A 15,001-nucleotide genomic window follows, 5' to 3' on the forward strand; every position below is an offset into this window, starting at 1 on the left:
GTTGTGATAATGTAGCAGGGATTGTGTGGGGTTGTGATAATGTAGCGGTGATTGTGTGGGGCTGTGATAATGTAGCGGGGATTGTGTGATGCTGTGATAATGCTGCAGGGATTGTGTGAGGCCGTGATAATGTAGCGGGGATTGTGTGTGGCTGTGATAATGTAGCAGGGATTGTGTGGGGCTGTGATAATTTATCAGGGACAGTGTGAGGCTGTGATAATGTAGCAGGGATTGTGTGGGGCTGTAATAATGTAGCGGGGATTCTGTGAGGCTGTGATAATGTAGCGGGGATTGTGTGAGGCTGTGATAATGTAGCAGGGATTGTGTGAGGCTGTGATAATGTAGCGAGGATTGTGTGAGGCTGTGATAATGTAGCGGGGATTGTGTGATGCTGTGATAATATAGCCAGGATTGTGTGATGCTGTGATAATGTAGCGGGGATTGTGTGGGGCTGTGATCATGTAGCAGGGATTGTGTGAGGCTGTGATAATGTAGCGGGGATTGTGTGATGCTGTGATAATGTAGCCAGGATTGTGTGTGGCTGTGATAATGTAGCAGGGATTGTGTGAGGCTGTGATAATGTAGCGGGGATTGTGTGAGGCTGTGATAATGTAGCGGGGATTGTTTGAGGCTGTGATAATGTAGCGGGGATTGTGTGAGGCTGTGATAATGTAGCAGGGATTGTGTGAGGCTGTGATAATGTAGCGGGGATTGTGTGAGGCTGTGATAATGTAGCAGGGATTGTGTGAGGATGTGATAATGTAGCGGGGATTGTGTGAGGCTGTGATAATGTAGCGGGGATTGTGTGAGGCTGTGATCATGTAGCAATAAGAGTGTGTGACAATGGCAATGTTACAGTGACACTGTCAGACTATGGCAATGTTACAGTGACACTGTCAGACTATGGCAATGTAACAGTGACACTTTCTGACTATGGCAATGTTACCGTGACACTGTCAGACTATGGCAATGTTACAGTCAGACTATGGCAATGTTACAGTGACACTGTCAGACTATGGCAATGTTACAGTGACACTTTCAGACTATGGCAATGTTACAGTGACAGTGAGGCTATGACCATGCTGCAAGGACGAAGTGAGTGAAAAGTGATATCAGCAGGCCACTCTTGTAAAAACAACGGTTAAAATGCAGGTTCAGGTACATATAGGTATTATCATGTAGGTATGTCTCCTGACGTTACCTGCATGGCCAAGGTTAAGGAGATAACGCAGTGCAGTTGTCAGCAGAACATGCACCAGCATCATTCTGACTACAAACCGTATCAAGATGACAGGTCTTGGTCTGCTTGTGTTGCTTGCTGTCCTTGGGGTGTCCCGGGCTTTGAACAATGGCCTCGCCCTGACCCCGCCCATGGGCTTCCTGAACTGGGAGAGGTTCCGGTGTAACACGGACTGCGTCAATGACCCGGCTAACTGTATCAGGTATGTCTGTTTTAACATCAAAACTGATGTACATGTCCAATACTATGCCTTATGTTGACTTATATCATATGTTCACGGTAAACAATTAACTTGCCTTTGCATGTGTTTCTGCCCAGTGCCACCGGTGGGGCGTGATACGCTCACCTGGTATCACCACTATTTAATAGTGATTCATAAACACATGCTCATGATTAAATCGTAATAGTAGAAGGGATTCTGATTTTAGTAGAGATTTCTTATGACTATGAAAATGGTTTTGTTGCTTTTATTAGAAACTCTGCCAGGGAAAACATGAAAACGTAGTGTGGTTTATTTTGGGAGGATACCTCTTCATCTGAATTTTCCCATCTAGTTTGTAACGGATGCCTAAATTTCATCATATCCAATGGATGAAATTAGACAGAGTTTCTTTCAACGAAAATATTACATGTCCATTAAATATGAAAAGTTTTTTCCTCAGAAAGAAAGCAACAATTGATTTTGCAAGGTGTTTGCAAGGGCACTTGTGTTTTGGTGTTCCTCACTCTGATATTGTACAGTAAATTTTTGTTCGACATCTTTGAGGTATTGGGGCTCAGTAAGTTGCAGAGAGTCGCAACTTGCACTGATAAGTTACCTTCAAAATCGTTTTTGGTTAGGCATAAATTTGTTGTACCTTCAAAGGGGGGCGATTGCTATTTAAACCATTAAATCTTCCCAACTTAGGGGCGATTGATTGTGTAATGTTCAGGGGTATAAATGGAAAAGAGTAGCTCAACAGACAGGTACCTGTCTACCTAGATGTATCAGGATTGATTCCGACCGTGGCTTAAAGATGGATGTGATTGATAGTGGTATCACCATACGCCTACCTCTCGTATCGATAGGTGGAGAGATAGAAACTTAAATCACAATACGATATATATCGCCATATCTATTTGCGCCGCTTTTGCGTGACATTATCCACGTTTCCATGTGGCGGAGGTATGAGTCTGTACAAAAAGCCGTGCTATCACTTTGCACAATAGGTCGTATTAACATCAAGTACAATAGGTCGTGTCAACATCCAGTACAATAGGTCGTATTAACATCCAGTAATAGGCCGTATTAACATCCAGCACAATAGGTCGTGTTAACATCCAGTACAAAAGGCCGTATTAACATCCAGTACAATAGGTCGTGTTAACATCCAGCACAATAGGTCGTGTTAACATCCAGTACAAAAGGCCGTATTAACATCCAGTACAATAGGTCGTGTTAACATCGAGTCCAATAGGTCGTATTAACATCCAGTACAATAGGTCGTGTTAACATCCAGCACAATAGGTCGTGTTAACATCCAGTACAATATGTCGTGTTAACATCCAGTACAATATGTCGTGTAAACATCAAGTACGATATGTCGTGTTAACATCCAGTACAATATGTCGTGTTAACATCCAGTACAAAAGGTCGTGTTAACATCCAGTACAATAGGTCGTGTTAACATCCAGTACAATAGGTCGTGTTAACATCGAGTACAATAGGCCGTGTTAACATCCAGTACAATAGGTCCTATTAACATCAAATACAATAGGTCGTGTTATCATCCCGTACAATAGGTCGTGTTAACATCCAGTACAATAAAGGTCGTGTTAACATCCAGTACAACGTGTCGTGTGAACGTCCAGTACAATAGGTCGTGTTAACATCCAGTACAATAGGCCGTGTTAACATCCTGTACAATATGTCGTGTTAACATCCAGTACAATTTGTCGTGTTAACATCCAGTACAATATGTCGTGTTAACATCCAGTACAATATGTCGTGTTAACATGCAGTACAATAGATCGTGTTAACATCCTGTACAATATGTCGTGTTTACATCCTGTACAATAGGTCGTGTTAACATCCTGTACAATAGGTCGTGTTAACATCGAGGACAATAGGTCGTATTAACATCAAGTACAACAGGTCGTGTTATCATCCCGTACAATAGGTCGTGTTAACATCGAGTACAATAGGTCGTATTAACATCAAGTACAACAGGTCGTGTTATCATCCCGTACAATAGGTCGTGTTAACATCCAGTACAATAGGTCGTATTAACATCAAGTACAACAGGTCGTGTTATCATCCCGTACAATATGTTGTGTTATCATCCCGTACAATACATCGTGTTAACATCCAGTACAAAAGGTCGTGTTAACATCTAGTACAATATATCGTTTTAACATCCAGTACAACAGGTCGCGCTATCAACCAGTAGAATAGGTTTTGGGGATGAAGGACCACATCGGCATCAAGCCACAACAATAAATCAACAACTACACAATGAACGCAGTACCTCCTCGGGAACCATACCCCCAACACTGTGACATATGTCTCTCCTTTCAGGAAGACACAATCTCAAGTCTAAAATAGTCATTTGAAAGGCACAATGTATACTACTCTGTCCTGGAATGACAAATTAACTATAGGAATATCAAAAACATTGGGTGGTCCTTATTTTTTTGTAGTATACTTTTGAGAAATTTCATGAAAATTAATATAAATTCAACAAATAATAAAAGTAGCACGTAAAAGTTCTAGTGGTCTCCTGAATACAATCCATGACACTTTCGACAAATAACACTTGAGGATATGTGTCTTGCACCTTCCCGGTTATCTTCACTGATCTGCCCCACAACTGACAGATAGCTTGCATGATAGCTGGTTTAGTAAGGAGGTCGTCATTGAATATCAAGGTCTGAACGTAGCCTGTGTTACCTTTGAACCCATAACAAACCAGCAGGTCCAAGGACGGGTGATCGCCACACTGTCAACTCCTCTGGCCTTGATCGTTTTCGACCTGACACAGAAAGAGTGAGTGAGTGAATATGGTTTTACGCCGCTTTTATCAATATTCCAGCAATAACGCGGCGGGGGACAGCAGAAATGGGCTTCACACATTGTACCCATGTCGGGAATCGAACCCTGGTTTCGGCGTGAAAGCGAACGCTTTAACCATTAGGCTACCCGACCGCCCCGACACAGAAAGAAATCAAACTATTTGAAAAAAAAATAATAATAATAAAAAAATTAAAAAGACATATAATAAGAAAACCTGTTATTAAAGAAGATCAATCTTCTCACATACGCGAATGATACACGCACACGCACACAAAACGCACACACACACCTCTATCCACCTCGTACATTGATTTTTAGTATTCTGCACATAATCTATTTTGAGGAAGTGGGTTTTGAGACGATGGTTGGTAATCACATTGACTTAAACTGACTGAATGAAAGCCAAAGGTCAGTGTTCTACCGCATGAACTGATCTGAAACCTCGTGGGGCATTGGGAGTTAGGGTAACTTGTAATCTTCGTGGGTAGATATGGATCAGGGCGTCGTGATGGTTGCATGAAGGGGGTAGGTTTAGCTCTTACACCTAGGCCCGTTATTACTGTGATGCTGAAGTAGATCGAACTATTCTTTTCAAATAATTATTTACTGTAACATATTAAATTCTAGCGAGAGGTTGTTCATGACGATGGCAGATGTTATTGCGGAGGAGGGCTACCGCGACGTCGGCTACGAATACATCGGCATCGACGACTGCTGGCCCTCCAAGTCCAGGGACGCTGATGGCAACCTCGTGGCAGATCCAGAGAGGTTCCCCAGTGGAATTCTAGGTCTCTCTCGATATGTAAGGGTTTACATGAAGTCCGAGGTCTGACATTTGTATCAAGTAGTAGTCATTGCTGTTTCGAATTCTCAGATTATGATACTGGTTCCTGGCACTGCTCTTGGGTTCCACCAAAATGGTAAACGTCTACATGCTAAATATAAAACTTTACGCAGACTTCCCCCATTAAAGCCCACTCGCTGTGATGAAGCCACATCATAAGTCCAAATGTGAAACAATCAGATATCCTGAATCGTCATTCAGGGTATAAGTCGTGATCCATATTTTACTGACAAATGTCGCTGTAAGTGATGACACGGCTTGTGGGTTTCGTACAAACTGTACGCAAACTATGACTGGAACTTCCATGCCTTTTCTACTCCTTAATGTATTTTCTTTATATCACACCGGTCAGTGAGCGAATCGTATTTTAGTAATATTACTGGCAGCCTAATATTGGAGGAAAACCCGAAGTGATGCAAGTCGTTTGACGTTCACCAATATGGTGAAACCCACGAGCACACCTGGAAATATAATCAATCAAATCTGAGATTCGAACCCACGATCATAGGTTTCTAAAGTGACGCAATTATCGACGGCAAACTCCGGCGCCTTCGACGACTGGGCCAACAGTGTCCTCAAAATGATAGGACGTATGATCCATGGTCACAATGAAGATTTTCCAATATCTGTACATGTAAGAGAAATCACTTCAATGAACTCAGAATGCCATGTAGAAAGTGGTCAAATGTAACAAATGTTATTTTGGGAATAACGCGTTCTGAGTAAAGTACAGATTCTCTTACTTTTTGTTGTTGACTCAACCCAAAAGAGTACGAGAATCTGTGTTACCCAAATATGACATTTGTTACAATGACTTCAATGTTTCCCTGGGGGCACGGGTGGCCCAGTCGTCTAAGGCGCCGCAATTCGCTGTGTAGAGTTGCGTCCCTTGGGCACGCCAGAAACCTATGATTGTGGGTTCGAATCCCGGTTCGCCCCGATTATGTTTCTAGGTTTGTCAGTACCATACCCGTGTTCGTGGGTTTCACCGAAGTGGTAAACGTCTGAGACCTGCATCACTTCGGGCTTTCCTCCCACATTAAGCTGACACGCCGTGATATGACTGGAATACTGTTAAAAGCGGCGTTAAACACACTTCACTCACTCACTCACTCAATGTTTCCCTAATCGTTTCACAAATGAACAATCGATGAACAAATCAAGTTCTAAAAGAAAAATGAAGTATTGGGGTACCATATTACTGATTGTTACACGTATGACACCCTTTGTATCACAGATTCCAACACTTCAATACCGCTCTGTTTCCTCACCCTTCATCAAACGAAGTGATGTGTGGCAGTGTAGTGGTAATTATATGAGATCTTGGACTTACTCTTCACAGGTCCATTCCCTTGGGCTAAAACTGGGCATCTATGAAGACGTTGGTACCAAGACCTGCGCAGGGTACCCTGGGAGCCAGGACTACACTAAGCAAGACGCCGAGACGTTTGCAAAATGGGAACTAGATTTGCTCAAGTTTGATGGCTGTAACACAGACACAAACCGCTCGGCAATACGTAAGATAGCAGAAAAGGATTTTGAATTAACTTTGAATCATGCATTTAACAACATCATGAAATCTTGTATTGTAAAATTATAACACTGGAGATGGCGTTTACGTTATGTGTTGTGTTTGCAAACATCCAGAATCTTTTTACTAAACTGCGGGGCAAATTAAAGTGTACTCTTAAAAATGAATTTTACCAAACTGAAAACAGTCGCCGAAACACTACAAATTTTAGGTTCAAAACTAAACTATGCAACCGGTATCAAATACATCATCATCGAATAAGCAATTCTTGTTTGTTTCGTTTTTAGCCAACACCAAACATTGGTGTATACTTTCTTTTGCCCGGCAGCTTACTTAGCATAAGAGTGAGTGAGTTTGGTTTTACGCCGCTTTTAGCAATATTCCAGCAATATCACGGCGGGGGACACCAGGAATGGGCTTCACACATTGTACCCATGTCGGGAATCGAACTAGGGTCTTCGGCGTGACGAGCGAACGCTTTAACCACTAAGCTACCCGACCGCCCCTCAATTAGCATAAGACCTGCATAACACCGAAAACCAGGATTTATCATCAAGGGGTGTTTTCTGTTTTCAGTAGATACATTTAGGAGACATCGTTTGATCAGTGACTGGGCCACGTTCCACGAAGCGATCGTAGCGCTAAGGTGATCGTAACTCCCATACTTTAACATTAGCTTACGACAGTCGTAGAGCAACGTTCGCTTTGTGGAATGGGGCCCAGGTAGTATTAAATCTCTTTTAGTCTTTTTTCATGACATTGTATGTTGTAGATTTCCCCTTAATGAGTCAAAGTCTGAACGCGACTGGCAGACCTATCCTCTTCACGTGCGAATGGTGGAGTGGAGACCAGACCCAGGTATAGATTATATCTGCACATTCTTCCATATTGTTGGAAAATACTGCTTTCTGGTTGGTAAATCAAATCTGATTTTAATGGCTTAAAGACAAATTATCCCAATGATGTCTGACAAGACATTTTGACAAAAAACTCGACCTTGACTAAGAGAGTATATTACTAATGTAGAGGACAACAGTGAGCTTGAGTCTCTGACTGTGTAAGTCTAAATCCAAGATTCCATAGGTACGGATTCTTGTGCGGCAGGAGTACGCGGAATACGGTAAACAAACATTCATCATACGATTCCATTCGTCTGGACGCGGCTGCGCTTTCTCATTCGGCTGCCGCAAAGCGGATCAAGCGCCCCAACCGCCTACGAACCGCACAGGGAAAGAGCCGCAAACAGAGATGTATATCCCACCTAAAAACGTGGCGCTAGATAAGCGAACATGCCAAGAGAAAACGTGTTCCGATACCGCTGTGGAAAAACTAACCAAAAAGTCTATGAGAAGAGTGAGTGAGTTTTGGTTTTACGCCGTTTTTAGCAATATTCCAGCAATATCACGGCGGGGGACACCAGTATGGGCTTCACACATTGTACCCATGTCAGGAATCGAGCCCGGGTTTTCGGCGTGACGAGCGAACGATTAAACCACTAGGCTACCCGACCGCCCCTCTATCAGAAGATACATAATTCACGGCAAAGTATTAACAACATCATTGGAAATGTGAGTACAAACAACATGTCACACACATTTATTCAACGGCATAAGTATTGCTTTGTTTATGTTTGACAAAGTTGTGTTTGATAAAATGTATAGCAAACCGTAATATCGATTCGCACAAAACGCATTCTGCATCCGCATGCCGTATTCCGCGAAAGCATATTGCGCAAGAATCAGATCCTATGGAATCCTAGTTTTACTCGTCCAACGCCTATAGTACTGCGTTTTTCCAGCACTCCCACTACACCCGCAACAGCGAGTACTGCAACAGCTGGAGGACCTTCAACGACATACAGGACAGCTGGCCCTCCGTCCTCGGCGTGATCCAACACTATGCCGAAAATGCCGGGGATTTCATCTCAGTATCCGGTCCAGGGTCCATCAACGATCCAGATGAGGTAATGGGGGAGAACATACAAAAGGATTGGTTTCTCTCCTCTTCCTCTTCCCTTTTGTCTATTTAACATATTTCTTTTTATGGCAAGTTTTTTTCTGTTTTTAGGTTTCAAAGTTTTGTTTCGAAAGAACATTTTTGGATAAGGGTCGTTTAGGTCCCACTTGGAAAGTTAAATTTAGCAGTTGCAAGAAAACGTTTAAATAATGGATATGTCTCAACATTCGAACATGTCTGAAATTAGCCTCTTCTTTTGAAGTCTTACTCTTGCGGACTGACATGTTCAAATAAATGTACATAGAGTGAAAAGGTTGATTTTCCGAACGTCAAGAGAAAATCTAAGTACACATGTGAGCAAGTCCTTGACCAGAGATGAATTTTTCACCATGAGTATATCCTAAGAAAATCAGCTTGGGCAATGATTGCTTCGTGTTCAATATCAACAGAACGTTTCCTGACAACCTCCAAGTTGCATTTTTGACCTAGTTTATGCATTTGAAATTGTCCCAACAACTTTTGAATATTGAATATTCTATTGTTGCTTTGCATCGACAGAAGTGTTATGGTATATTCCCTATGGGGGGGGGGGGGGGGGGGGGGGGGGGGGATATTACCACTTCCTCCTAAACTCGCACATAGTTCAACAAATAGTCACTGAGGCTTGTTTTCGATAGTTCATGTTGTCTCATGTGAATATCCCTGTCACAGCTGATGATCGGGGACTTCAGTCTGAGTTATGACCAGGAGAAGGTTCAGTTCGGGATGTGGGCGATGTTTGCCGCCCCACTCTACATATCCGCTGATCTGAGAACCATGAGACCACAGGCCAAGTCCATTCTACAGAACAAGGGCGTCATTGCCATCAACCAGGACCCACTCGTAAAGGGAGCTAATATGATAAAGGAGGTGAGATGTTTGGAAAATGAACCAACGGAACACGTCTGTTTCCATGTAAATAAAAAACATATTCACTCCTACACTTATGATAAATTCACTATGAGACTGGCACATTAATTTGAAATAATTGTGATTATAAAAGTGCAGGAAAGTGAAATTCCTTCTTATTTTCATATGTAAGATGTGAGAGTCACTTGTACTCTAATCGGTTATCTCCCTCACACGTTATTTACAGGTGGGCCACAATGCTGTGGCTCTATTGTTATTCAAAAAGAAACTCTATGATTAAGTTAAATATGACTGCTGTCTCTAATATTGTCTTCATAGAGAAAACACGCGATCCATTTATTGTGTGTCCCAACACGTGCCTGGATCTTCGTGTGTACATACATGTATGTACGTACATGTATGCCTGTGTCCGTGTCTGTGTCCGTGTCTGTGCCCGATCTGTGCATGTGTCTGTGCCTGTGAATTTGCATTTGTCTGTCCTCACGAATGCGCACGCGAAAGACCATGTATTTTCTCTGTTCATTGCAGATTCAAAACGTGCAAGTCTGGCTGAAACCTTTGGTCAAACCCGGAAGTTATGCAGTAGCTTTCCTCAACCCGAACTCAGCTGGAACACCAACACGCATGTCCCTGACCCTAGCGAACATCACACTGACCAATCAGAATGGCTATCATGTTATTGACGTTTTCCGTAGCGTCATTTTAGGCTTCTATAAGCCGACCGGTCAGTTCAATGTGACTGTCAACCCTACGGGAATTGTGCTGGTCCAGGCAATGCCTCTTTAATATGCATGACGTACAATTTATAAAATGTTTGGTTACATTTTAAAATTTAATACAACCTAAGAATCACATTCGGTAATCTGAAATTGTATACATAAGTCTTCACAATATGCGCCTCATTACCTGAAACTGTCGAGCTTCTGTCGCTTTCGACTATTGGCGGCAGTGTGGTTGTGTCAATAGTACATTAATGTGTTATGCGAGAATTGCAACTTGATATGTATCCAGATATTGCACGTGTACAATCATAAACATTTGCCGGCTAAATACTGACTTGCTTCGGCATATCTTTTTTATAACTGGATATAATACAATCGCATCTTTTCTACATATTTCAAGAGGAATGTGTGAACCATGTGTTTAAATGAAAATTCTTTAAGGAAAAATAGTAACCTAAAAAGGTTATAAAATCTTTACAAAAGAGTGCCGATTTGTGAAAAGAAACAACCCTTTTGTAATGCAAGGTAGTCATATTGATAAACCAATAGTGTCCATTAGTCAGATAATATGTTAATAGTTGAATAGAGAATTGATAAACAAGTTGTAACAGATATATGGCAGAATAAATAGATATGAATACTAATATTGCAAGGATCATTAAACATACTTCTCTGTGTCTTGGAAGTATAAATGAAGATGAATCGATTCGCTGGCGAAATACAAAGTCAATAGACTCCATGTGCAATTGCACATATGGATTGCTTCAAAGTTAATCCAAGGTGTAATGTATATGTATGTGTTTAACAGCTGTATTCTATAAGACATCAATACATATTTTGTGTTGGTTTCGATCAAGAACTGTGTAGCACAGTCACCCTGTTAGGCTTTTTAATCGATCAGGAGTGGCAGCAAAATCCCTAACTAACAACTTTGTTGGGAATTTGTCTAAATTGTCCTAAGATGAATCAATATCACACCGTAACGATCTCCGTGTTCCTGTATATGTATTGGTCCATGTATTTAAATTGATGCGCTAATTTATGTGCTTTGTCACACACAGCTAACACAGTTGGATGACTATGAGGAACCTATGTCGAACATTGGTTCTCAGTGAGTAAGTCAACATTCAAACAGTAATTAAAACTCACCATTATTTTCAATATTGACTTCTTTTTTAACATCAATTATGCTGATATATTCAGGTAAGTGCTATTTGATGCAGAACCGGGAACACTTTTGGTTGCGTATAGCCTTGAACACCCCCTTCACACTCACATCCGTGTTCCTGCTGTCAGCAGTTTGTGAACCACTTTAGATGCGATAAAACCGTTTACATTACTCTCTTGCTTGAAAAAGGACTGCTTCCCAATTGTGAAAACGAGGACATCACATTATGGATTCATAGACTTTGTATTGCCGGGTACCGGAGTCCACGAATAGCAAGACCCGAGGACAAGTTCTCAGTTAGCAGGAACGCACTCGTATTCTTAATATTTTAAAGACGATTGTAACTGATGACTCTTTCCATTCAAATTCAAGCGTCTTCAGTCGTTTCCTTAACAAGTAAGGAAGCACACCAAGAAACTTCAGGAATCTATTCATTCAAGGATGTGACTTCATGTACACGCCGTCAAAGTTCACGCATGGTTTCTACTTACTCACGTCACTGTCCGTCGATTTGTAGATATACATACAGTATTCTCCATGTGCCATATATTATCGTGGGTTTAACTTTATTAAACATTTCCTCAACCTGCAATTTTATCACAGAACAACCAGGCCTAGACCTAGATCTCATAGATTCAACCAATGTGGGCCATATCGGGTAACTTGACTCAACCAAGTTGGGCACCTTCACACATTTAATTCGGGTATCTTGACTCAACAAATTCGGGCACCTACAGGTACATTGTAAATTCAACCAATGTGGGTACTTAGATTCAACCAATTCGGGCATCTTGACTCAACCAGATGATCAGTGCTCCGATGGCGTGTATCGTTCTTCACTCATTCAGTAACTTGTTTGTCTGGCCTCGACGCGATAATGATATAGCTGGACTAAAGCTAACTGTCGTCCGCGAGAACCATACTCTAAACGTCACATCTTCAAAGATACGGCTAATTTATTAAACAAAAAGGGAAATAATTCACTTTTTACGACAGGTCACGTAATCCTCACGTAGCGGAAAATGGGAGTAGTGCCGCAACGTTCTTAACCGCAACCGTAGCACAGCACTAATACATCCCTTATGGAATGTCGCTGCCCATTAGAAATAGAGGAAATACGCAAGTGCGAAAAATTTTCATGGATTTGCGAAAAGAACAGAACATGATCATATTGACGTCATGATTATTTCTTGCAGACAAACTTTTTGTCCTATATATGGTAAAATCATCTGGAAAAGTTAAATTCAATTAATCAAATTTTCATGCGAAACTGCACAATTTCAGGTAGCAAGATAATATATGTATATTTCGCTTCGGACTTTGAGCTGTTTAAAATGAATTTCCTCAGGTTAAATTATTTGCTGGGCAAGCTCGGTGTATTTTCGGCTTCCCCTTTCAGAGATAAACTGTGTGGCTCTATATGCTGCCTCTATTCCCTCCTCCCTCCCCTTCCGCTACCCCGATCCCCCTCACGACCCCCACCAACGTCACACACTCCACCTTTAATGACACTCAACTCCATCGTTATCACCACTGCGTCATGACCAAACCGCATGCATCGAATTGAGTTATCTCCGCAAAATCAAGGCCGTCTGCAGTTCATTATTCGTTTTTATCTTTCTAAGTATGTAGGTGAATGTCTGATAGATACACATATTCCTCCAGTCTATGTCTGATGTGTTTGCATCCAAGGCCTAGTGTATATCCATATGTAGATATCCGTATCATTACCCGTAGAAATAAACCTAACTGGACCATTCAACAGTCCTTTTCGTTTCCTGAACGAACGTTGTAAGGTCAGATGAACTTTAACGTACTTTCCACACAATGAAAAGGATATGTGCACGTTATAAGGACAGATTAAGTTTAACAAGCCCAAACACAGATGCATAAACTTTAAGGTACTGTCGCATGCTATGAAAAGGATATGTGATCGTTATTGGGACAGATTAAGTTTAGCATGCTTTTCAAGCCCAAACAATGATGTATAAACGTAATAACGCCAGATGAACCTTAACGTACGTTCCACGCTATGAAAAGGATATGTGCACGTTATGAGGACAGATTAAGTTTAACATACTTTTCAAGCCCCAACAATGATGTATAAACGTAAAATCGCAAGATTAACCTTAACGTACTTTCCACGCTATGAAAAGGATATGTCCGCGTTATTAGGACAGATTCAGTTTAAGATACTTTTCAAGCCCCAGCACTGATGTATAAACGTACTAACGCCTGATGAACCTTAACGTACTTTCCACGCTATGAAAAGGATATGTGCACGTTATAAGGACAGATTAAGTTTAACATACTTTTCAAGCCCCAACACTGATGTATAAACGTAATAACGCCAGATGAACCTTAACGTTCTTTCCACGCTATGAAAAGGATATGTGCACGTTATAAGGACAGATTAAGTTTAACATACTTTTCAAGCCCCAACACTGATGTATAAACGTAAAATCGCAAGATTAACCTTAACGTACTTTCCACGCTATGAAAAGGATATGTCCACGTTATTAGGAAAGATTCAGTTTAACATACTTTTCAAGCCCCAGCACTGATGTATAAACGTACTAACGCCTGATGAACCTTAACGTACTTTCCACGCTATGAAAAGGATATGTGCACGTTATAAGGACAGATTAAGTTTAACATACTTTTCAAGCCCCAGCACTGATGTATAAACGTAATAACGCCAGATGAACCTTAACGTTCTTTCCACGCTATGAAAAGGATATGTGCACGTTATAAGGACAGATTCAGTTTAACATACTTTTCAAGCCCCAACACTGATGTATAAACGTAATAACGCCAGATGAACCTAAACGTTCTTTCCACGCTATGAAAAGGATATGTGCACGTTATAAGGACAGATTAAGTTTAACATACTTTTCAAGCCCCAGCACTGATGTATAAACGTACTAACGCCTGATGAACCTTAACGTACTTTCCACGCTATGAAAAGGACATGTGCACGTTATAAGGACAGATTAAGTTTAACATACTTTTCAAGCCCCAACACTGATGTATAAACGTAATAACGCCAGATGAACCTTAACGTTCTTTCCACGCTATGAAAAGGATATGTGCACGTTATAAGGACAGATTAAGTTTAACATACTTTTCAAGCCCCAACAATGATGTATAAACGTAAAATCGCAAGATTAACCTTAACGTACTTTCCACGCTATGAAAAGGATATGTCCACGTTATTAGGACAGATTCAGTTTAACATACTTTTCAAGCCCCAGCAATGATGTATAAACGTACTAACGCCTGATGAACCTTAACGTACTTTCCACGCTATGAAAAGGATATGTGCACGTTATAAGGACAGATTAAGTTTAACATACTTTTCAAGCCCCAACACTGATGTATAAACGTAATAACGCCAGATGAACCTTAACGTACTTTCCACGCTATGAAAAGGATATGTGCACGTTATAAGGACAGATTAAGTTTAACATACTTTTCAAGCCCCAGCACTGATGTATAAACGTAATAACGCCAGATGAACCTTAACGTTCTTTCCACGCTATGAAAAGGATATGTGCACGTTATTAGGACAGATTAAGT

At 41.1% G+C, this 15,001-nt stretch overlaps 1 protein-coding gene across 1 annotated transcript; it reads left to right on the top strand.

Moving 5' to 3' along the window:
• Window positions 1-1,215: 1,215 nt before the first annotated feature.
• On the top strand, window positions 1,216-11,415 carry LOC124148995 (alpha-N-acetylgalactosaminidase-like). Its single transcript, XM_048389111.1, has 7 exons — window positions 1,216-1,442; window positions 4,920-5,094; window positions 6,479-6,653; window positions 7,440-7,525; window positions 8,466-8,630; window positions 9,335-9,532; window positions 10,061-11,415. The coding sequence occupies exons 1-7, from the start codon at window positions 1,288-1,290 to the stop codon at window positions 10,316-10,318; spliced, it is 1,212 nt and encodes a 403-aa protein (XP_048245068.1). The 5' UTR covers window positions 1,216-1,287; the 3' UTR covers window positions 10,319-11,415.
• The last annotated feature ends 3,586 nt before the right edge of the window (window positions 11,416-15,001 follow it).

Source organism: Haliotis rufescens, unplaced genomic scaffold (assembly GCF_023055435.1).
Source record: "Haliotis rufescens isolate VD_foot unplaced genomic scaffold, xgHalRufe1.0.p SCAF_8, whole genome shotgun sequence".
Lineage (NCBI taxonomy): Eukaryota > Metazoa > Mollusca > Gastropoda > Lepetellida > Haliotidae > Haliotis > Haliotis rufescens.